Source organism: Gopherus evgoodei, chromosome 3 (genome assembly GCF_007399415.2).
Source record: "Gopherus evgoodei ecotype Sinaloan lineage chromosome 3, rGopEvg1_v1.p, whole genome shotgun sequence".
NCBI lineage: Eukaryota > Metazoa > Chordata > Testudines > Testudinidae > Gopherus > Gopherus evgoodei.
Genome location: NC_044324.1, coordinates 222,137,563 through 222,160,738, shown reverse-complemented (window position 1 = coordinate 222,160,738; position 23,176 = coordinate 222,137,563). Strand labels below are relative to the sequence as shown.

At 60.1% G+C, this 23,176-nt stretch overlaps 2 protein-coding genes across 8 annotated transcripts in view; one reads left to right on the top strand and one right to left on the bottom strand.

The window, feature by feature from the left end:
* The first annotated feature begins 787 nt into the window (after positions 1-787).
* On the top strand, positions 788-13,379 carry GNMT (glycine N-methyltransferase). Its single transcript, XM_030558198.1, has 6 exons — positions 788-1,027; positions 9,929-10,056; positions 10,885-10,998; positions 11,716-11,858; positions 12,465-12,586; positions 12,862-13,379. Exons 1-6 carry the CDS (start codon positions 822-824, stop codon positions 13,031-13,033), a joined length of 885 nt encoding a protein of 294 aa, XP_030414058.1. The 5' UTR covers positions 788-821; the 3' UTR covers positions 13,034-13,379.
* Positions 13,380-14,916: 1,537 nt separating this feature from the next.
* The window catches only part of PEX6 (peroxisomal biogenesis factor 6), a 30,021-nt gene continuing 21,761 nt past the window's right edge, over positions 14,917-23,176 (bottom strand). For 2 of the 7 annotated variants that reach the window (XM_030558188.1, XM_030558189.1), the window contains exons 14-18: positions 21,234-21,350; positions 20,250-20,327; positions 18,785-18,905; positions 17,044-17,177; positions 14,917-16,571 (exon numbers count right to left, since the gene is read on the bottom strand). In XM_030558188.1, the coding sequence (XP_030414048.1) occupies positions 16,271-16,571; positions 17,044-17,177; positions 18,785-18,905; positions 20,250-20,327; positions 21,234-21,350 (751 nt within the window). In that variant the 3' untranslated portion in view covers positions 14,917-16,270. The other 5 variants (XM_030558191.1, XM_030558190.1, XM_030558195.1 and 2 more) reach the window with 5 other exon arrangements.

The window sequence follows — 23,176 nt, the reverse complement described above, 5'->3', positions numbered from 1 at the left end:
GGCCGAGGGAGGGGAAATCTATGGGGAGGGGCCCTCCGGGCAGCTACCTGCGGGCTCGCCCCAGGACGGCGTCGGGGCGGGGCGGTCCAGGGGCGGTGCAGGCCGAGGAGGGGGGCGGGCCCAGGCACCGGGCGGTGCAGTCCGGGGCCGGCTGGGGGCCGGAGCAGGCCTGGGGGCGGGCCGGGGGTGCGCAGGCTGCAGCGGGGGCGGTGCAGTCCAGGGGCCGGCCGGGGGGCGGAGCGGGCCTGGGGGCGGGCCGGGGGTGCGCAGGCTGCAGCGGGGGTGGTGCAGTCCGGGGGCCGGCCGGGGGGCGGAGCGCGCCTGGGGGCGGGCCGGGGGTGCGCAGGCTGCAGCGGGGGTGGTGCAGTCAGGGGGCCGACCTGGGGGCGGGCCTGCGGGCGGGCAGGCCGGGCTGCAGCGGGGGCGGTGCAGTCCGGGGGGCGGAGCGGGCCGGGAGTGGGCAGGCCCGGCTGCAGCGGGGGCGGTGCAGTCAGGGGGCGGGCCGGGGGTGGGCAGGCCCGGCTGCAGCGGGGGCGGTGCAGTCTGGGGGCGGGCCGGGGGTGCGCAGGCTGCAGCGGGGGCGGTGCAGTCCCGGGGCCAGCCTGGGGGCGGGCCGGGGGTGGGCAGGCTGCAGGGGGGGTGGGCAGGCCCGGCTGCAGCGGGGGCGGTGCAGTCCGGGGGCCGGCTGGGGGGCGGAGCGGGCAGGGGGTGGGCAGGCCCGGCTGCGGCGGGGGCGGTGCAGTCCGGGGCCGGCCGGGGGGCGGAGCGGGCCGGGGGTGGGCAGGCTGCCGCGGGCGGGGCAGGCGGCAGATCGCGGCGGGATGGTGGACAGCATCTACCGGACGCGCTCGCTGGGGGTGGCGGCCGAGGGGCTGCCGGACCAGTACGCGGACGGGCGGGCGGCGCGGGTCTGGCAGCTCTACATCGGGGACACGCGGGGCCGCACGGCCGAGTACCGCAGCTGGCTCCTGGCGCTGCTCCGCCGCCACCGCTGCCGCGCCGTGCTGGACGTGGCCTGCGGCACCGGGTGAGCGGGCGCGGGGCGCGGCCCGTCCACTCGCTGGGGGCGGTGTGTGTGTGTGTGAGACCTCGTACAGCGCCCACCCGTGTGTGTGTGTGTGTGTGTGTGTGTGTGTGTGTGTGTGTGTGTGTGACACCTCGTACAGCGCCCACCCGTGTGTGTGTGTGTGTGTGTGTGTGTGTGTGTGTGTGTGTGTGACACCTCGTACAGCGCCCACCCCCGTGTGTGTGTCTGTGTGAGACACCTCGTACAGCGCCCACCCCCGTGTGTGTGTGTGTGTGTGTGTGTGTGTGTGTGTGAGACACCTCGTACAGCCCCCACCCCGTGTGTGTGTGTGTGTGTGTGTGTGTGTGAGACACCTCGTACAGCCCCCACCCCCGTGTGTGTGTGTGTGTGTGTGTGTGTGTGTGTGACACCTCGTACAGCGCCCACCCGTGTGTGTGTGTGTGTGTGTGTGTGTGTGTGACACCTCGTACAGCGCCCACCCCCGTGTGTGTGTGTGTGTGACATCTCGTACAGCGCCCACCCGTGTGTGTGTGTGACACCTCGTACAGCCCCCACCCCCGTGTGTGTGTCTGTGTGAGACACCTCGTACAGCGCCCACCCCCGTGTGTGTGTGTGTGTGTGTGTGAGACACCTCGTACAGCCCCCACCCCGTGTGTGTGTGTGTGTGTGTGTGTGAGACACCTCGTACAGCCCCCACCCCCGTGTGTGTGTGTGTGTGTGTGAGACACCTCGTACAGCCCCCCCCCCGTGTGTGTGTGTGTGTGAGACACCTCGTACAGCGCCCACCCCCGTGTGTGTGTGTGACACCTCGTACAGCCCCCACCCCCGTGTGTGTGTGTGACACCTCGTACAGCCCCCACCCCCGTGTGTGTGTGTGACACCTCGTACAGCCCCCACCCCCGTGTGTGTGTGTGAGGCACCTCGTACAGCCCCCACCCCCGTGTGTGTCTGTGTGTGTGTGTGACACCTCGTACAGCCCCCACCCCCGTGTGTGTGTGTGTGTGTGTGTGTGACACCTCGTACAGCCCCCACCGCCGTGTGTGTGTGTGTGTGTGTGTGTGACACCTCGTACAGCGCCCACCCCCGTGTGTGTGTGTGTGTGACACCTCGTACAGCGCCCACCCCCGTGTGTGTGTGTGTGTGTGTGACACCTCGTACAGCCCCCACCCCCGTGTGTGTGTGTGTGTGTGTGACACCTCGTACAGCCCCCACCCCCGTGTGTGTGTCTGTGTGAGACACCTCGTACAGCGCCCACCCCCGTGTGTGTGTGTGTGTGTGTGTGTGTGTGTGTGAGACACCCCCGTGTGTGTGTGTGTGTGTGTGTGTGTGTGTGTGTGTGAGACACCTCAGCGCCCACCCCCGTGTGTGTGTGTGTGAGACACCTCGTACAGCGCCCACCCCCGTGTGTGTCTGTCTGTGTGTGTGTGTGTGTGTGACACCTCGTACAGCGCCCACCCCCGTGTGTGTGTGTGTGTGAGAGACACCTCGTACAGCCCCCACCCCCGTGTGTGTGTGTGTGTGTGAGACACCTCGTACAGCGCCCACCCGTGTGTGTGTGTGTGTGTGTGAGACACCTCGTACAGCCCCCACCCGTGTGTGTGTGTGTGTGTGTGTGACACCTCGTACAGCCTCCACCCGTGTGTGTGTGTGTGTGTGTGTGTGTGTGAGACCTCGTACAGCGCCCACCGCCGTGTGTGTGTGTGTGTGTGTGTGTGTGTGACACCTCGTACAGCCCCCACCGCCGTGTGTGTGTGTGTGTGACACCTCGTACAGCGCCCACCCCCGTGTGTGTGTGTGTGTGCGACACCTCGTACAGCGCCCACCCCCGTGTGTGTGTGTGTGTGTGAGAGAGACACCTCGTACAGCCCCCAGCCCTGTGTGTGTGTGTGTGTGTGTGACACCTCGTACAGCCCCCAGCCCTGTGTGTGTGTGTGTGTGTGTGTGACACCTCGTACAGCGCCCACCCCCGTGTGTGTGTGTGTGTGTGTGTGTGTGCGACACCTCGTACAGCGCCCACCCCCGTGTGTGTGTGTGTGTGAGAGACACCTCGTACAGCGCCCACCCCCGTGTGTGTGTGTGTGTGTGTGTGACACCTCGTACAGCGCCCACCCCCGTGTGTGTGTGTGTGTGTGTGCGTGTGCGACACCTCGTACAGCGCCCACCCCCGTGTGTGTGTGTGTGTGTGAGACACCTCGTTCAGCGCCCACCCCCGTGTGTGTGTGTGTGTGTGAGACACCTCGTACAGCCCCCACCCCCGTGTGTGTGTGTGTGAGACACCTCGTACAGCGCCCACCCCCGTGTGTGTGTGTGTGAGACACCTCGTACAGCGCCCACCCCCGTGTGTGTGTGTGTGTGCGTGTGCGACACCTCGTACAGCGCCCACCCCCGTGTGTGTGTGTGTGCGTGTGCGACACCTCGTACAGCGCCCACCCCCGTGTGTGTGTGTGTGTGTGTGTGTGTGTGTGTGTGTGTGTGTGAGAGACACCTCGTACAGCCCCCAGCCCTGTGTGTGTGTGTGTGTGACACCTCGTACAACCCCCAGCCCTGTGTGTGTGTGTGACACCTCGTACAGCCCCCAGCCCCGTGTGTGTGTGTGTGTGTGTGACACCTCGTACAGCGCCCACCCCCGTGTGTGTGTGTGTGTGTGCGTGTGCGACACCTCGTACAGCGCCCACCCCCGTGTGTGTGTGTGTGTGTGAGACACCTTGTACAGCGCCCACCCCCGTGTGTGTGTGTGTGTGTGTGAGACACCTCGTACAGCGCCCACCCCCATGTGTGTGTGTGTGTGCGTGTGCGACACCTCGTACAGCGCCCACCCCCGTGTGTGTGTGTGTGTGTGCGTGTGCGACACCTCATACAGCGCCCACCCCCGTGTGTGTGTGTGTGTGAGACACCTCATACAGCGCCCACCCCGTGTGTGTGTGTGTGACACCTCGTACAGCGCCCACCCCCGTGTGTGTGTGTGACACCTCGTACAGCGCCCACCCGTGTGTGTGTGTGTCTGTGTGAGACACCTCGTACAGCACCCACTCCCGTGTGTGTGTGTGTGAGACACCTCGTACAGCCCCCACCCCGTGTGTGTGTGTGTGTGTGTGTGAGACACCTCGTACAGCCCCCACCCCCGTGTGTGTGTGTCTGTGTGTGTGAGACACCTCGTACAGCCCCCACCCCCGTGTGTGTGTGTCTGTGTGTGTGAGACGCCTCGTACAGCCCCCACCCCCGTGTGTGTGTGTGTGTGTGAGACACCTCGTACAGCCCCCATCCCCCGTGTGTGTGTGTGTGTGAGACACCTCGTACAGCCCCCACCCCCGTGTGTGTGTGTGTGTGAGACAACTCGTACAGCGCCCACCCCGTGTGTGTGTGTGTGTCTGTGTGAGACACCTCGTACTGCGCCCACCCCCGTGTGTGTGTGTGTGTGTGTGTGTGTGTGAGACACCTCGTACAGCCCCCACCCCGTGTGTGTGTGTGTGTGTGTGTGTGTGAGACACCTCGTACAGCCCCCACCCCCGTGTGTGTGTGTGTGTGTGTGAGACACCTCGTACAGCCCCCACCCCCGTGTGTGTCTGTGTGTGTGTGTGTGTGAGACACCTCGTACAGCCCCCACCCCCGTGTGTGTGTGTGACACCTCGTACAGCCCCCACCCCCGTGTGTGTGTGTGACACCTCGTACAGCCCCCACCCCCGTGTGTGTCTGTGTGTGTGTGTGAGGCACCTCGTACAGCCCCCACCCCCGTGTGTGTCTGTGTGTGTGTGTGACACCTCGTACAGCCCCCACCCCCGTGTGTGTGTGTGTGTGTGTGTGTGTGTGTGACACCTCGTACAGCGCCCACCCCCGTGTGTGTGTGTGTGTGTGAGACACCTCGTACAGCGCCCACCCCCGTGTGTGTGTGTGTGTGTGAGACACCTCGTACAGCGCCCACCCCCATGTGTGTGTGTGTGTGTGAGACACCTCGTACAGCGCCCACCCCCGTGTGTGTGTGTGTGTGCGTGTGCGACACCTCGTACAGCGCCCACCCCCGTGTGTGTGTGTGTGTGTGCGTGTGCGACACCTCGTACAGCGCCCACCCCCGTGTGTGTGTGTGTGTGAGACACCTCGTACAGCGCCCACCCCGTGTGTGTGTGTGTGACACCTCGTACAGCGCCCACCCCCGTGTGTGTGTGTGTGTGTGTGACACCTCGTACAGCGCCCACCCCCGTGTGTGTGTGTGTCTGTGTGAGACACCTCGTACAGCACCCACTCCCGTGTGTGTGTGTGTGTGTGAGACACCTCGTACAGCCCCCACCCCGTGTGTGTGTGTGTGTGTGTGTGAGACACCTCGTACAGCCCCCACCCCCGTGTGTGTGTGTCTGTGTGTGTGAGACACCTCGTACAGCCCCCACCCCCGTGTGTGTGTGTCTGTGTGTGTGAGACACCTTGTACAGCCCCCACCCCCGTGTGTGTGTGTCTGTGTGTGTGAGACGCCTCGTACAGCCCCCACCCCCGTGTGTGTGTGTGTGTGTGAGACACCTCGTACAGCCCCCACCCCCCCGTGTGTGTGTGTGTGTGAGACACCTCGTACAGCCCCCACCCCCGTGTGTGTGTGTGTCACATCCCCATACAGCCCCCACCTAGTGTGGGTGTCACACACCCTGTACAGCCTCCCCATGTGTGCGTGTGTGTGAGACAACTCGTACAGCGCCCACCCCGTGTGTGTGTGTGTGTGAGACACCTCGTACAGCGCCCATCCCCGTGTGTGTGTGTGTGTGTGACACACCTCGTACAGCCCCCAGCCCCGTGTGTGTGTGTGTGTGTGAGACACCTCGTACAGCCCCCAGCCCTGTGTGTGTGTGTGTGTGTGTGACACCTCGTACAGCGCCCATCCCCTTGTGTGTGTGACACACCTCGTATAGCCCCCACCCCCGTGTGTGTGTGTGTGTGTCACATCCCCATACAGCCCCCACCGAGTGTGGGTGTCACACACCCTGTACAGCCTCCCCGTGTGTGTGTGTGTGACACCTCGTACAGCCCCCAGCCCCGTGTGTGTGTGTGTGTGACACCTCGTACAGCCCCCACCCCCGTGTGTGTGTGTGTCACATCCCCATACAGCCCCCACCGAGTGTGGGTGTCACGCACCCTGTACAGCCTCCCCGTGTGTGTGTGTGTGTGTGTGTGAGACACCTCGTACAGCGCCCACCCCCGTGTGTGTGTGTGTGTGTGTGTGACACCTCGTACAGCGCCCACCCCCGTGTGTGTGTGTGTGAGACACCTCATACAACGCCCACCCCCGTGTGTGTATGTGTGTGTGTGTGTGACACCTCGTACAGCATCCACCCCTGTGTGTGTGTGTGTGTATGTGAGACACCTCGTACAGCCCCCACCCCCGTGTGTGTGTGTGTGTGTGACAACTCGTACAGCCCCCACCCCCGTGTGTGTGTGTGCGCGTGTGTGTGTGACACCTCGTACAGCGCCCACCCCCGTGTGTCTGTGTGTGTGTGTGACACCTCGTACAGCGCCCACCCCCGTGTGTGTCTGTGTGTGTGTGAGACACCTCGTACAGCCCACAGCCCCGTGTGTGTGTGTGTGTGTGTGTGACACCTCGTACAGCCCCCAGCCCCGTGTGTGTGTGTGTGTGTGTGAGAGACACCTCGTACAGCGCCCACCCCTGTGTGTGTCTGTGTGTGTGTGTGACACCTCGTACAGCCCCGAGCCCCGTGTGTGTCTGTGTGTGTGTGTGTGTGACACCTCATACAGCGCCCATCCCCGTGTGTGTCTGTCTCTGTGTGTGTGTGTGTGTGTGAGACACCTCGTACAGCCCCCACCCCCATGTGTGTGTGTGTGTCACATCCCCATAGAGCTCCCACCGGGTGTGGGTGTCACACACCCTGTACACCCTCCCCGTGTGTGTGTGTGAGATACCTCGTACAGCGCCCACGCCCGTGTGTGTGTGTGTGTGTGAGACACCTCGTACAGCGCCCACCCCCGTGTGTTTGTGTGTGTGTCTGTGAGACACCTCGTACAGCGCCCACCCCCGTGTGTTTGTGTGTGTGTCTGTGAGACACCTCGTACAGCGCCCACCCCCGTGTGTTTGTGTGTGTGTCTGTGAGACACCTCGTACAGCGCCCACCCCCGTGTGTGTGTGTGTGTGAGACACCTCGTACAGCCCCCAGCCCCGTGTGTGTCTGTGTGTCACATCCCCATACAGCCCCCACCATGTGTGGGTGTCACACACCCTGTACAGCCTCCCCGTGTGTGTGTGTGACACCTTGTAGAGCCTGCCCCCGTGTTTGTGTGTCACATTCCCCAAACAGCCCCCACCATGTGTGGGTGTCACACACCCTGTACAGCCTCCCCGTGTGTGTGTGTGTGAGACACCTCGTACAGCCGACACCCCCGTGTGTGTCTGTGTGTCACATCCCCATACAGCCCCCACCAGGTGTGGGTGTCACACACCCTGTACAGCCTCCCCGTGTGTGTGTGTGTGTGTGACACCCTGTAGAGCCCGCCCCCCGTGTTTGTGTGTCACATTCCCCAAACAGCCCCCACCATGTGTGGGTGTCACACACCCTGTACAGCCTCCCCGTGTGTGTGTGTGTGAGACACCTCGTACAGCCGACACCTCCGTGTGTGTCTGTGTGTCACATCCCCATACAGCCCCCACCAGGTGTGGGTGTCACACACCCTGTACAGCCTCCCCGTGTGTGTGTGTGTGTGTGACACCCTGTAGAGCCCGCCCCCCGTGTTTGTGTGTCACAATCCCCAAACAGCTCCCACCATGTGTGGTTGTCACATACCCTGTACACCCCCCCCGCGTGTGTGAGACACCTCGTACAGTGCCCATTCCCGTGTGTGTCTGTGTGTCACAACCCCATACAGCCCCCACCAGGTGTGGGTGTCACACACCCTGTACAGCCTCCCCGTGTGTGTGTGTGAGACACCTTGTAGAGCCCCCTCGTGTTTGTGTATCACATTCCCCAAACAGCCCCCACCATGTGTGGGTGTCACACACCCTGTACAGCCCCCCCCGCGTGTGTGTGAGACATCTCGTACAGCGCCCATCCCCATACAGCCCCCACCGGGTGTGGGTGTCACAGACCCAGTACAGCCCCCCCGTGTGTGTGACACCTCGTAGAGCCACCTCCCGCCCGCGTTTGTGTGTCACATCCCCATACAGCCCCCCACCATGTGTGGGTGTGGGTGTCACACACCCCGTACAGCCCCCCATGTGTGTGTCTGTGTGTGACACCTTGTAGACCCCCCCCATGTTTGTGTGTCACATCCTCAAACAGCCCCCACCATGCGTGGGTGTGGGTGTTGTGACGAACTGGGAATGGTCTTAATGTTTTCTCTAAATACTGTGTTGGTGCCTCAGTGTCCACTATTCAGTTCTTAGTATCTAGGTGGTGGGATAAGGGTGTGTGATCGCTGCAGAGGAAGGGGCCAGTGCACCTAAATGCCTGGCACTCTGTCTCCTAGCAACTGATGGCCTGGGCCCCTCCCCTGCAAAGGTGCCAGCTGAAGGTGTTGGAGACAAAGGGATCAGGTGACCTCCTGGCCCGGGAAAGGGGCTGAGCAGAGAGGAGGGGCTGGAGGGGGTTGCAGTCTGGAGCTGGCTGGGGACGAGGAGTGGAGGGCAGACCTGGGGGTCTGGCTCACTGCCCCCCAGAATGGACCCAGCTGAGGGGTCCGGTTCGCTGTATCTACAAGCTCTGTTTTAGACCCTGTTCCTGTCATAAACCTCTGTGTTACTGGCTGGCTGAGAGTCACATCTGACTGCAAAGTGGGGGTGCAGGACCCTGTGGCTTCCCCAGGACCCCGCTGGGGCGGGCTCGCTGTGGGAAGCGCACGGAGGGGCAGAGGATGCTGAATGCTCCAAGGAGAGACCCAGGAGGTGAAGCCGTGGGAGCTTCTTGCCCTGAACAAGTCTGCTCCGAGGGAGAGGAGGCTCCCCAAAGTCCTGACTGGCTTTGTGGGGAGCAGTTCCAGAGCATCGCCTGGTGACTCCGTGACAGGTGTCACACACCCTGTACAGCCCCCCCGATGTGTGTGTGTTTGTGTGTGACACCTCGTAGAGCCCCCCCTGTGTTTGTGTGTCACAGACCCCGTCTGTCAGATCCCCCCCATCTGTGAGAGCCGTGTACACTCCCCCCATGTCTGAGAGCCCCATACACCCCCCCGTGTGTTAGATCCCTGTACAGCCCTCCCCTGTGTCTGAGATCCCCGTCTGTGAGATCCCCGTACACCACCCCCATGTCTGAAACACCCCCCATGCATGAGATCCCCATACAGCCCCGCCATGTCTGAGACACCCCTTGTGAATGAGATCCTTCATCCAGCCCACCCCCATGTGTGGAACCCCCCCATCCCTCTGAGCGTGAGAGTCCCCTACAGAGTGGGGATCCGCCCACCGTGGGTGTGGGTGAGATCACAGTATAGCCCCGCCATGTGTGTGACCACCCCCCTACCCTGTAGGTGTGACCCCCACCCCAGACCCTTCCCCCCCACTGTGTTTGCAGGAACTCCCCCTATCCTGTGTGTGTGTGATTCCCAATACAGCCCCATCCCTGTGTGTGCCCTCCCCCATACATCCCCATGGTGTGTGTGGGAACCCCCCCACATGCAGGAACCCCTGGACTGCCCCATGTGTGTGTGTACAGCCTCCATCCTGTGTGTGAGTGGAACGCCCTGCCTTGTGTGTGACCCCCTGTACAGCCCCACCCCATGTGTGTATGAACCCCTGAGACAGAGGGGAACCCCCCACTCTGTGTATGTGAGACCCCTGTTCAGCCCCCCAGGGCCTGAGGGGACCCCCTACCCCTGTGGAGCCTGATGAGCTACTCCATCCCTGGCACGCACACATGGGCACCCTGCTCTGTGACTCCCCCTGCATCTTGCAGGGTGTCACGCTCTCTCTGCCCTCGGCAGGGTGGACTCCATCATGCTGGTGGAGGACGGGTTCAGCGTGACCAGTGTTGACGCCAGTGACAAGATGCTCAAGTACGCCCTGAAGGAGCGATGGAACCGGCGGAAGGAAGAGGCATTCGACAAGTGGGGTAGGCACAGCGCCCTGGGGCACAGGCTGGGGCAGTGTGCCTGCTTTGGGGTGGGGAACAGGCGATGAGAGGCCCCAAGGCCTGTCTTTTATCCCAATACGACTTATGCCTTTGGTTCCCCCCGCCCCCCGGAAATGAGCTGCTCAGGCTCTGAACCCTTCCTGGTTTGTCTCTGGCTGGCAATGAGCACCCTTGGGCCTGGTGAGGAGGGTGGTGCCTCTAGCGGGAGCCCAGAATGCCCTGGACTCCTGCTGCCGCTCATCTTGGCACTGAAATGCCTGACTAGTCTGCTGTCGGCTCTGCCAGGCTTCCCTCACCCCGAGGGGATCAACGTCCAGTCCCCAGGTGCTGTAGGCTGCATTTCCAGACAGAACGCCCTCATGGTGCCCTGTCTCTCTGGGACATTTCCCTGGCGCAGGAGCATCAGCAAGTATAACATGCTGTGTGCACCTCTTCCCTTGACGTCACTGAGTAGACGTTTTCAATATCACACCCCCGTTCTCCCCCCTCGCACATGCAGCACTCGCTTCCCTGGCTGGCTTTGAACTGGGACTAATGCCCATTCCACCTCCCCAGGGTAGTGAGTGTCTGGGTGCTGCGGCTGTTGTCTTTGGCCAGGAGCCGGAGCTGTTCAGCGGTGTATGGGGGGACGGGTGCTCTCTGGGCTGCTGTGTCAGTGGGTACTGGCCCCCAACCCCGTCTCTGAGGCAGGAGCAGTGGGGATCTATGTGGAGGAGGGAAGGTCCCGCAGCCCAGGGAAGGCTCTGTGTGTGTGTGTACGCGTGTGTGTGTGTGCGCGCGCGCGTAAAACCAGCTCTCGTGGTGCAGTCATTGAGGAGGCCAACTGGCTCACTCTGGACAAGGACCTGCAGAAGCCGGGAGACGGGTTTGATGCTGTCATCTGCCTGGGAAACTCCTTTGCGCATCTGCCTGATTTCAAAGGTGAGCCTGGTGAACAGAGGCTGCTTCCGGGGACCAGCCCTGCAGCCAGAGCACTGAGGGCCAGGGGCAGGTGCGCGCGCAGGGCTCTCGTTTCCGAAGCACCCGGCCTCTGCGGTGGCCAGGTGAGGTGGGCCCACCGGCCCATTTACTGCTGCGGGGGGTTGCTGAGACTTGCTCAAGCCCACGCTGGGATGGCAGCAGGATTTCATTTCCCAGCCCATGCTCAGTCTGTGTCCAGAATGCAACCAGGCTCCTGACTCCTTGTGTGGTGCAGGAATGAGGGGGAGAAGAGAAGGTTGCTCAGCTCCGCCTAGGAGCATCTTGGATTCTGGGGCTGCTCTAACTTTGTGCTGCAGTAGCCTTATATGGGCAGCGCGCGCCAGCCGCCCCATATACCCTAGTTCTCCTCCCTGCCCCAAGGGCACTGGTCTGGTCTGCTGGCTGTACCTGCTCCAGGGGCCCTCTTTTGCTAGGGCGTTCCTGGATGGCCACTTTGGGTTGTGCTAGGGCCCTCCTAGCCCCAGCCAGGAAATGGGGCTCTCGGGAAGGCAGACTAGCTTAGCTGAGGCGTGCAAGGCCCTGGAGACCCCAGCATGTCCACTGCTGTCAGCGCCACTGCAGGGCAGAGCGAGATGCCGAGGGGCCATGGGCAGCTGGGGTGGAGAATGGGCTCTGGTGCATTGCAGAGGGGTAGCTGAATCCCGCCCCTTCACCTAGGTGATCAGAGCGACCATAAACTGGCCCTTAAGAACATTGCGAGCATGGTGCGACCGGGTGGTCTCATGGTCATCGACCATCGCAACTACGACTACATCCTGGCCACGGGCTGCGCCCCACCTGGCAAGAACATCTACTACAAGGTCACTGCCCTCCAGGCCTGCCTGGTGGAGGGGGAGGTCACTGGGGGTTTGTTGTGCCCCATTGTGGGATAGGGACAGGACTGACTGGCACTTAGTGATGTAGGGACAGAGGTCTCTCGTCACCACACACATGTGCTCTGGCAGCCCCCAGCCATGCCCGTGGGCTCCGGTGCCCTGCTGACATGAATCCTCGCAGCTGGCGTGGTGGGAGGGAGCAGCTCTGGCTGACAGTGGACAGGGCTTAGAGAGGTAATGGGGGAGCCTGAATCGCCTGGAGTCACAGGTGAGGACAGAGCGGAGGAGAGGCTGCAGGGCTGAGGCTGAAGCAGGGCCAGCTAGAGGCTGTGGAAGGAGAGTGCAGCAGCTGCGTGTGCGCCCTTGGGTGTAGCCGCGACCGGAAGCGTGGGTGGGTGTTGTGCAGACCACACCAGGAGAGCAGGCCGGGTTGGGATTGGAGCATCACCACAGCTCCAGGCAGGCAGCCTCCATCCCAGAATTCCCAGAACGAGCATGCTGGGGTGGCGTTAGCCTCCCCCCGCCGACCTGGGGGCTGACACATGGGAGGGGAGGAGGTAACAGAAGCTCTTGGCCTTGTGCCCCTCCCAGAGTGACCTGACAAAGGACATCACCACATCCGTGCTGCTAGTGAACAACAAAGCTCACATGGTGACCCTGGACTACACTCTGCAGGTCCCGGCACAGGAGCCAGAGGAAGCCCCGGAACTGAGGTATGTGCTGGCTGGCACTGGCACCTGTGGCTTGTGGGCCCCAATCCACATGCACATGAGGTGTCTGGGCACAGGGTGCACGCAGCAGGGGCCTGTCCTGCTTTGCCCAGCTGGGGGCTCCTGCAGGCTGAAGAGAAGCACTAGCCCTGGGTGGCTTAGCTGCATCCCTGCTAGCCCGACTCCCCGGTGCATGGCAAGGTCAGGCTGGCACATCCCAGAGCCCCCCACAGGCGCCTGCCCCAGCCCCTCAGTGCAGTCTCTCTCCTGTGTTCCAGCAAATTTCGTCTCTCCTACTACCCTCACCGCCTGGAGGCCTTCACGGAGCTGCTGAAGAACGCCTTCCAGGGTCAGTGCCAGCACAGCGTCCTGGGCGACTTCCAGCCCTACCAGCCCGGCCAGGCCTACACCCCCTGCTACTTCATCCACGTGGTGAAGAAGACAGGCTGAAGCGCTGCCAGGGGCTTCCTGGCGTTGCTGGTTGGACTGCGCCCCTGGCCGCGTGGATGGAACGCTTCTCCATCTTCCTGTCTGAACGGCTCTGCTTGGGCGGCCGCTGGGACTCTCCACCAGCCGGCCACTTGAGGGGAAGGCCCCAGGAAGTGCCTGTGAGGCCTGAGCAAGGCTCTGGGGCTGGCTAGATTGGCCCGTACTGCTGCTGCTTGTCCTTCTCTGCTTCTCGCATTTGTCAGGTTGCACCGGGATTGGGGGTGTTGGTCCGAATCTCAGGGCTGTGGAGGGCTCTCCAGAAGGCTGTTGCGAGGAAAGTGAAACAAGGTTCATGGAGAGTTACCAGTGCACGTGGTCCTGTGTGTTTGTTCGGGAGCCGGGCTGGGCCTGAAAAGCTCAGAGGAGGCTGGAGTTGATGCAAGCAGGATTCTGCTGGTGCCAGTCATGGAGATCTCTCTGCAGTGCCACTGCCCTTGGTATGGATGAGTGACAGGGCCAGCTCATGCCTGGAGTCTAGAGCAGAGCCTGTGTCCAACTGCATGCTCCAGCCACTGGACCATTGTGCATGGCCCTCGCTGCAGATTTTCTAGGGGCGGGGGGGGAGTGCTGCCCAGGAAGGGGAGGCTGCAGCGGTTGGCGTGGTGCAGCTGGCAGCCGGCTGCACGGTAGCAGCAGCATGAGCCTGAACTGGGTGCTAGCTGAGGGCGAGGAAAGGAGTCGAGACAGAAAAGCAGATGGCACAAGACTCCGAGCAGGGAAAGCCATGGCTAGCTGGTGCAGCCGCTCAAGGCTGGGATGGGGGGGGGTCTAGTCTTGCCTGCCAACAGCTAGTACCCACCTCCCTCTTAGTGCAGGGCACGACCTGGCTGGGGAAGGTGGCTGCTGTCCATCTCCAGACTCCTGGCCAAGTTAGCTTCCTTCAGGTGTTGTCACCAGTCAGCCTGGCAAAGTGGGTGGGGGGAGACTGATGAAGGGGTAGACCAAGGGGGAAGGAGGGTGCTTGGCAGGGCTGGGCTGGGAGGGGTCAGCCCCTGGGCACTGCTGCTGAAAAGGGCAGCGAGGACCCAAGAAGGTGCTCACGGGGGCTGGCAAGGAGAGGCGGCTGCTAGAGACATATCACTGACCCCAGAGGGGAGATGGCAGCCTAATCCCTAAAGGGAGGGGGGCAACACAGCCAGCCACTAGCAGGGCAACTTCAGGGCCTGTGCCCAGCACTGGTGCCCATCTGGCTGCCTCAGACCAGCTCCTGGGCTGCATCCTACCCTGCACCTCTTCTCCCTGCCCCCCATCAGTGTGCCCAGGCTCACTGCAGCAGGTGCCCATTGGGGGCGGGGGGAAGTGTCCAGTGGTGGCTGGAAAAAGGCATCGCTGCTGCTACAGCAGGCTCAAGTCCCTCCCCGGGGTGTCAGGATCTCCAAGGGGGAGACCGCCAGGCCTGGCCCCAGGCTGAGGGGCTTCATGCTAATAGAATTGCTACTAAATGTTGGCACCGCAGAGGCTGAACTGCTGCTGAGATTCCCCTGGGAGGGGAAGCTGGGGCCAGATGATGAGAGGAAAAGTCGAAGCCAACATCACTGAACAAGTCTTACTGCACCACAGTGCCCTTGTCCTCAGAGAGTCAGCCACACTACAGTCCAGGCAGCCTGTGCAGGCCCAGCCCTGCTGGGCACAGCTGCCTGTGCCTAGACCCAAACTCCCTGCCAGCCCCGCGAGTGGGTACGATGACACTGAGCAGGGCTTGGCAGGCGTGCAGTCTGCTTCTTGTGCATGGTGCATCAACACACCCCTCTGGGTGCTCAGAGCATAACGCCCTCTCGCAGCTCTCGGTGAACGCCTGACCCCAGCAGCTGTGGAGGGGTCAATAAATGCCCAGACACAGCTGAGAATGAGACCAGAAACGCCTCCTTTATTTAGAAAGCCCCTGTACAGTATTTACAGCCAGTGCAGTATCTGCCCCTCCCCACTACCTGTGCAGCCGGCAGTGTCCTCACACACTGCAGCTGCTCCATGCCTCTTCCCTGCGTAGTGCCCATGCCCGTGTGCTGGGAGCTGGCGAGGGGGTTCAGAAACCCTGCAAGAACGTCTCAGGTGACCCACACTTCCTCCCTGCCGCTCTGGCTCCCACTCCTGTCTTGTTCGTGGCTGCCTGAGTGATCGGAAGCACCATCCCTGCCTGTAGTGCATGTGCCAGGAGGGAAAGCAGCAGGGGACCCTCTCACCACCCCTGGCTAAAGCTCCACAAGGAAGTTCTCTCTCATTCAGGATGAGATTCCCCTCCATGCTGAAGACCAGCACAAGTCCACCCCTTCCGTGGTGCCAGGTTTTAGGCTGGCCCTGTATTCAGGGAGAGGAGCTATGGGTGTGAATCCCACTCCTGCCAGGAGAACAGTGCAAGGCCTACGGCCAGAGCCCCCAGCTGCATGCACAGCACCATGACAGCTTTGGAGAATAAGACACATCTGCCTGAAACAGTGCAATTCTGACACAAACCCACACCGACAGCCCTTCCTCCCTCCCAGAACTGTCCTGCTCTCATGGTCTCCCCCATACACCCCCTGCCACCCCAGCTGGGACAGGGCCCTACTGCACCCCCCCAGCTGTGGCGATTGCCCAGAGATACAGCTCCACAGTTCCTTGGTGCTCCCCAATCATTGGATTTAGTGCAACAGACCAAGCCCCGTTTCTCTCCAACTCCGATCTCAGGTCAGTGCCAGCGCACAGGGACCGATCCCCCCATGCTGCACCATGGCACACAGCCTGGGAGAAGCAGCTGCTGCGGTTCCTGGAGATTGGGAGGAGCCCTAGAAGGGCGCATGGAACACAGCCCCCAGCCCAGCAGCAGGGACGCTATTTCCTGCACTGACCACAACGCTGATCCAGAGCAGAAGGCGTCTGCTAATTCCCTCACAACCCAGGAAGGCTGTAGGAGAGAGGAGGATTTTTCACTCCTGGAAGACAATCCACCCCCAAGCTCAGGATCTCTGCCTACTCTAGGGGGAGGGCACAAGGTCATGGGACAATCCATGACTAGTGCAGGGTCTCACAGGGGCTTTGGTCACACTCCTTTCCCTTGAGATCCACAACTCAGCTCAAGCCCCTTCCTCACACACCAGATTATAGGGCGGGATGGTGGCTATAGGGGTGAGGGCCAGGCTGTGAGGTTGGAGGAGGGGGACTAGGACATGAGGAGCAGGAGCATGAACCCCAGCTGTGCTGCCGACAGCCTCAGAGCCATGGCTAAATGCTGTGCCCCATCCATGAACGGGGGGCCAGGGTTGGCCAGGAGTCAGCAGGTGATGACACCTCCCCCTCTCCACTTCTCCAGCCCACATGCCTGTCCTGAATCCTCTTGGCCTTCTCCGGATTAGGGCTTTGTGTGCGCCTTCCCTTCTCACTGCAGGCTAGCAGGCAGCAAACTTCCGCTGGATCACTCTGTATTTGAGCAGCTCCTGCTCCGAAACTGATGGCTGCAGCCTTGTGGCAGCTTGTCCAAAATCCTCCATGGTCAGAACTAGAGCGGAGCTCTCTGTGTCCAGCCCTGTGGAAGAATCACACAGGCACCTGAATGCAGACGGCACAGGGAGCTGGTCTCCCCCACCCCCAGCCCAGGAATCTGCTCCCGGCCAGGCAAGACCTGACAGCCCCGACTCTAGACTCTGCACAAGCTGTTAAACAGCCACGTGAGGCTATAATAATAATAATAATGATGGAGAATCCTATCTCCTAGAACTGGAAGGGACCCTGAAAGGTCATTGAGTCCAGCCCCCTGCCTTCGCTAGCAGGACCAAGTACTGATTTTGACCCAGATGCCTAAGTGGCCCCCTCAAGGATTGAACTCACAATGGATTTAGCAGGCCAATGCTCAAACCACTGAGCTATTCCTCCCCCATCACTTCACACTGCCCTGCCGTGCCCTGCCCACCTGCCTCCAGCCCTTCCTCTGACATTCTCACACATTCAGTATCATGGCTTCACAAAAGCTGTCCAAGCCTAGGCAAATAAGAACTTGCCTTGTGGAAGGCAGAGACGTGAACTCAATTCGGGCGGAACGGCTGGGTCTGGAGAACACCACCCCGCCAGCTTCCCGAGGGCGAAGGGCACCCTGCCACATCTTGCAGTGTAGAATGTTCTTTAGCCCCATAGTCTGGAATTGTGTGATTACGGGCGACTCTCAGCTTTCGGTTTTGTAATGAAATTTCTAACCACCATGGTTGCGGAGAAAAGCTTGAAACTGTGGCCCGGGTGCCACCTAAGAGCTCCGAAATCAGAAACAAAAGAGAACCCACCGTCTATTCTCTTCTTAAATCCCAGGACTTTGGGGGGCTTGTCTGGTGACTGGGGGCTGGCAAACCTCTGAACCCAGCTCTGCCTCATGCACATGGGAGCTGACTGCCTGTCAGTTGCTGGAGGGGATAGCTCATGCCTTAGTCCCCAGCCAATCCTTTCCACAGAGAGAAGCTGCAGAGCGGCTGGTGAGAAGAACAAAGCGGGGCGAGGACAGCGAGCAGAGGAGACCTCCTCACTCCAGCAGCAGGCATGCCTGCACGCATTTCGGGATTACGGGGGGGCTGCAGTCGCTGGGCCAAGCTGCGCGTACTCGGTGCTCACACTCTCCCCTCCTGTGCCAACCCCACCAGCCCTCGGTCACTTGTGGGCCGTGAGGCACCCTGCTCGGGCTCAGACTGAACGAGCCGTGGTGGGACTGTTCTCAGAGCCTGGTGCCAAGCTCATCACTATGCAGCTGCCTTGTGCTTAGAGCAGGGGAACAAGCAAACCAGGTGGAAGTGGCTGACCGCCAGGATGGCGGAGCCGGGTCCAGTTCAAGCCCGTTTACATAATGTTTGTTTACTGGCTTAAGGCACAGGCAGGAGAGAGAGTGGCTGAAATGAGACAAGGTTGCAAAGCTACTTGGTGACCAAACGCAGCCATTGACAAGTCCCCTTTCAGTCACTGTTCGCAACCCCGGTTCCCGGGGCTCTCCCCACTGGCTGACATGTGGCTCACTCTGCCTTGGACAGAGCATTTGTTAAGTCTGACTCGGTTTATTCTGCCTCGCTCGTCCCCTTTTTAATACTGCGAAATTAGACAGCAAGCTGAGGGGCCCAACCAGGAGAGGGAAGCCAGGCTCACGCCCCTATTCTGCAGCTGGGGAGCGCCGCACAGAAACATACCCAAGCCCATCCCGCAGGCTGACCCATGCAGACAGACCCCACTGGGCGGTGCCTCGGAGAGTCCTGTGACGGAGCTAGGATTTGGACAGTGGGGTTCCTAGCTCCCAGGCCACTGCTCTAACCAATGGACAATGCTGCCTCTCCATTGCTTCCATCTGCCTGGGTGTGCAAGTCTCCCAGTTTGTGAATGTCCACAAAATGCCCAGATCACTGGTGAACAAGACCCGACCTAGCCCGGCTGGATCCCCATGGTAACCCCCAGAAGAGCCTCCTCTCGACTTGGCTTGGACACTTGGCATTCCCCTTTGTCCCAACCCCCAGCCGAGTCAAGTCCAAGCCAGTGTGAACTAATGAGGGAAGATATCACAAGATACTGTATCAAATGCTTCACTAAAACCCAAAACACAGTTCGCTGCCCTGAAAGCCTATCAGGGGAAGCCCCCGTGTCTGCCTGGCAAGATTTCTTCTGCATCACTCCCCTCCCAATGGCTGGGGGTCCAGCTAGTCGCTAGAGATTTTAATCGCTGCACAGCACACAAGAGGAAGGTGCTGGGCTCCTACCTTCCTCAATCCAATTCACCTTCCGTTTGACGGCACACATCATGGCGTCTGCGCAGAGCGCGTACAGATCTGCTCCCGTCAGCTGGGCAGGGCACTGATCCAGGACACTGCTGAGACTCACTGAAGGGTCCAGTTTGAACCTGCCAGGAGGGGAGACGCACAGCAGTTAGAGCCACAGACAGCTGGTGACTGAATCCAGCCAGAGGGCTATGGGCAGGGGGACTCGGATACCCAGGTCAGCTCCTCCCTGGACTCTGCACTAGATTCTCCATAATCACAGGCTCCACCACTTGATGAACCTGATCATTCATTTCCCTCCTCCAAGAACACAGCTGGCCCCCGTCACAAGTGGAGTCTCACTCCCGCAGGACAGATTCAAAGGCAATTCAGACCTGTCAATCAGGGAAGACCAGGCCTCTGCAGGTCTGGTTCCTGGCCGCAGACTCCTCCCAGAGGAGAACTTCTGTAACTATCTACATCAAGTGGTCTCAATATCAAAAACTCCTGTGCAAACCCCACACCCCAGGGGTTTGGTCTCCCCTAACAGGAAGGGCTCTGGCAGACGGGGCCAGCCACACGGCCAGACAGGAGATTTCAGCAATGCACATTAGCTTCTCCAACCAGGATATGCCTGGCCTGAGCGGGAAGAAACAGCAGTGATTGTCTGCAAGCCAGATGGGGAAACAAACACCTCCAAACTGGTTAAAGCACAGCTCCACACCATGGAAAATCTCCGGGAGAGCGATGGGAGACCCCCTGCCCAGATTCCCTGGCGCCCTGCAGTGCGGGCAGTCACTTATGCCTGTGCTCAGCAGGGTAAAACACTGCCAGATCACAACGGGACCTGTGGCACCACAACCTCCATAGTGCAGGGCAATGGGGAATCGGTCACTCAGGGCCAGCTCCTCAGCTGGTGTCAAGCGACACTGGCTTCAGCAAAGAAGCGGTTAACTCCCCTGCTGGCCCCTGGTGTGCAGACGCAGGCCTGTTACAGCTCTCCGCGTCTCTTTGGCACAGACCAGGCCTCTGGCAGCCCAGGACGGGGCTGTGGGCGTGAAGGGCGAGCCCAGAGCTGAAGAGGTGGTGTGGGCTCATCTAGGCCTGGATGGAGCCCGGGACAGCTCTGCTCCTGCCCCCAGCAGCTGGGCTTCCCTGCACAGGTCTCTCCTTCTCTCCTGTATGCTCCAGCTCCAAGCTAGGGGGCAGTCCGCAGAGCTCTGGGCACCATGACTCGCACCTCTGAACTGCCTTCAACTCTGCCAGCCATCCCCGCCCCCCACCGCACTTAGCCACCCCAGTCATGCTTAGCCACCCACCCGCCCAGCCGTGCTTAGCCACCCCAGTCATGCTTAGCCACCCCCCCGCCCAGCCGTGCTTAGCCACCCCAGTCATGCTTAGCCGCCCCCCCACCCAGTCACGCTGCGCGCACAGAGCCAGGTATGCAAGCGGCTTGTTTGGTGCTAGGCAGCTGGGCAAACACTCACTTCCTGGTGATGGCGCTCAGCACTCGCAGCTGAGACTCCCGGTCCTCATTCATGCCGACATAGACCAGCTTGTCAAACCTGGCAGTGGAGGGAAAGAGCCAGTCAAGGCCAGATCGAGAAGAACCTGCTTCAACAGCCAAGCCACGTGTTCCCAGCGTCAGCACAACAGCGCCCCCCCCACCCAGGGAAGTTGGCGGCTCCCTGGCACCAGTGTTACCAGGCTCCACTCACACGCTGAGCCTGGGGACTGGGTAGACAGAGGTGGCCTCACATCACCCAATTCTCAGCCTGTCCCACCCCAGTGGGAATCAGAGGAGCACGAGGGCTGCTCTAGCTTATGCTCTGGTTGCAATGGCCCCCACTAGCTGATGGCCAGCCCAGGTAGCCAGAATCCATGTTTCAGCCCTGTTTCCTCCAGCTCGTGCCCTGCGAGAGGCCAGCACAGACCCTTTGCAGGAGCTCTGCGGAGGCTGGGGAGCCCCGTGCACCAGGGCTAATGCCCATGGCTGTTTCTGCTCCCAGTATGCTGCCAGACTGGAGTAAAGAGGCTGGAGGGCCACAGAAAATCCATCGCCCCATGGTCTCCACTGTGGTAGCCTTCAAAGGCCCCGCTCAGCACCGCGGTGTGTTGTGCTGGGTCCTGCACACAAGCACAGGCAGACAGGCCCAGCCCAGAACAGCCTGCAGTGTACAAGGGACGAGCGAACATACCATACCACAGGGGAGAAAGGGGCTGGGGAGGGGCACAGTGATAAGGTAACATGGTGACGCAGGCTACACTGGGCACAACTTGATCCCTTTGAAGCCCGAGAGCCACTTGCCCCATTGGCCCAGAGGCCGAGGCATCGCCCAGGGAACGGCTCCCCCAACAGCCACTCGCCCCGTGGGCCCAGAGGCCCAGGCACTGCCCGAGGAGCCTCTCCCCACATATGGCCAGGAACAGTAGCCATGCCTGCAAGCAAGCCCAGAGCAGCGAGCAGTTACCTGCCAGGCCGGAGCAGTGCTGGGTCCAGCAGGTCAGGTCTGTTGGTGGCGCCGATCACAAATACGTCTCTGGTGGAATGAAGTCCATCAAGCTCTGCTAGCAGCTGGGAGACAACTCTGCCAAGGGCAAGAGAGGAACAACAAAGGGACGGATACTCTGGAGTTACTGCTAAACCCACCTCAAGCTGTGAACAACCCCACTCCCAGATCCATTGATACTTGGCAGTATTGTTATCACTGGAGAACCCACAAGCCCCAGCTCAGAGCAGGGCCCCACTGTACCGGGCACGGTGGAGACACACCGGAAGGGACAGTCACTGCCCCAAGAAGCTTATAAACTAAACAGACAAGACAAAGAGCTAGAGGGAGTGTGTGGAGCATCTTGGCTCACCCAACAGGTCACTGGCAGAGCTGGTCACAGGACCCAAGTCTTTTGACTTCCCATCCAGTCCCCAGTCCGAGACCATGCCACCCACAGCACGTCTGCACACCCGCCCCTGAACACCCCCCCCCCCCCACAGCCCTTGAGACCCACAGGCCTCTCTAACAGGGCACCATATGGGCACAGGCCAGGAACCCTGCCCTGGGGCAAGAACACAAATGGCCTTGTGGTTAAAGCAAGCTCCCAGCTCTGCCAGACTCTCTGTGTGAGCTTAGGCAAGCCCCTTAATCTCGCTGAGCCTCCGTTCCAACGCTGCCCTGCCCCCTGGCATGTGTGAGGATACACACACTAATGTCTGTGAAGTGCTCCGATGCTCTGGTGACAGGGACCATATATAGGCAGACACACACACATATCTGTGGATCACGTTCCCTACAGAGACATTTGCTAATCACAGCTCAGACCTGAAAAAAAGCAAATGTTGTGCCAATATTTAAAAAGGGTAAACACGATAACCTGGGTAATTATAGTCCTGTCAGTCTGACATCGATCTTGGCCAAGACAGTGGAGCGGCTGATACGGGATTCAATTTATAAAGAATTAAAGCAGGGTAAGATAATTCATGCCAATCAACATGGCTTTATGGAAAATAGATCCTGTCAAACTAACTTGATATCTGTTTTTGATGAGATTATAAATTTGATAAAGATGATAATGTTGATGTAATATACTTAGATTGCTGTAAAGGGTTTCACTTGGTACTACAGCACATTTCGATTAACAAGCTAGAATGATATCCAATTGCCATGGCACACCTTAAATGGATTAAAAGCTGGCCACCTGATAGGTCTCACAATGTAACTGTGAATGGGGAACCATTATCAAATGGGTCTGTTTCTAGTGGGGTCCCGCAGGGATTGGTTCTTGGCCCTATGCTATTTAACATTTTTATCAATGACCTGGAAGAAAACACAAAATCATCACTGATAAAGTTTGCAGACAGAGAAATTGGAGGAGTGGTAAGTAATGAAGAGGACAGATCACTGATACAGAGCAATCTGGATCACTGGGTAAACTGGGAGAAGCGAACAATATACATTTTAAATTGGCTAAATGTAAATGTGTCCATCTGGGAACAAAGAAGGCAGGTCCCACTTACAGGATGGGGCTGACAAACAGATTGGGGGGTTGTGGTGGATAATCAGCTGAACACAGTGCGACACTGTGACCAAAGGAGCAAATGTGATCGTTGCATGTATAAATAGGGGCATCTCAAGTAGGAGCAGAGAGGTTATTTTAACTCTGCACTGGGCACTGGTCTGACTGTACTGGAATCCTGCAGCCAGGTCTGCTGTCCAAAATTCAAGAGAGGTGTTGATAAATTGGAGAGAGGTCAGAGAGGAGCCATGAGGATGATTAAAGGATTAGAAAACCTGCCCTAGAGTGACAGACCCAAGGAGTTCAATCTATTTAGTTTAACAAAGAGAAAGTTAAAGGGTGAACTGATCACAGTCTACAAGTACCTACTTGTCGAACAAATATGTAACAATGGGCCCTTCAA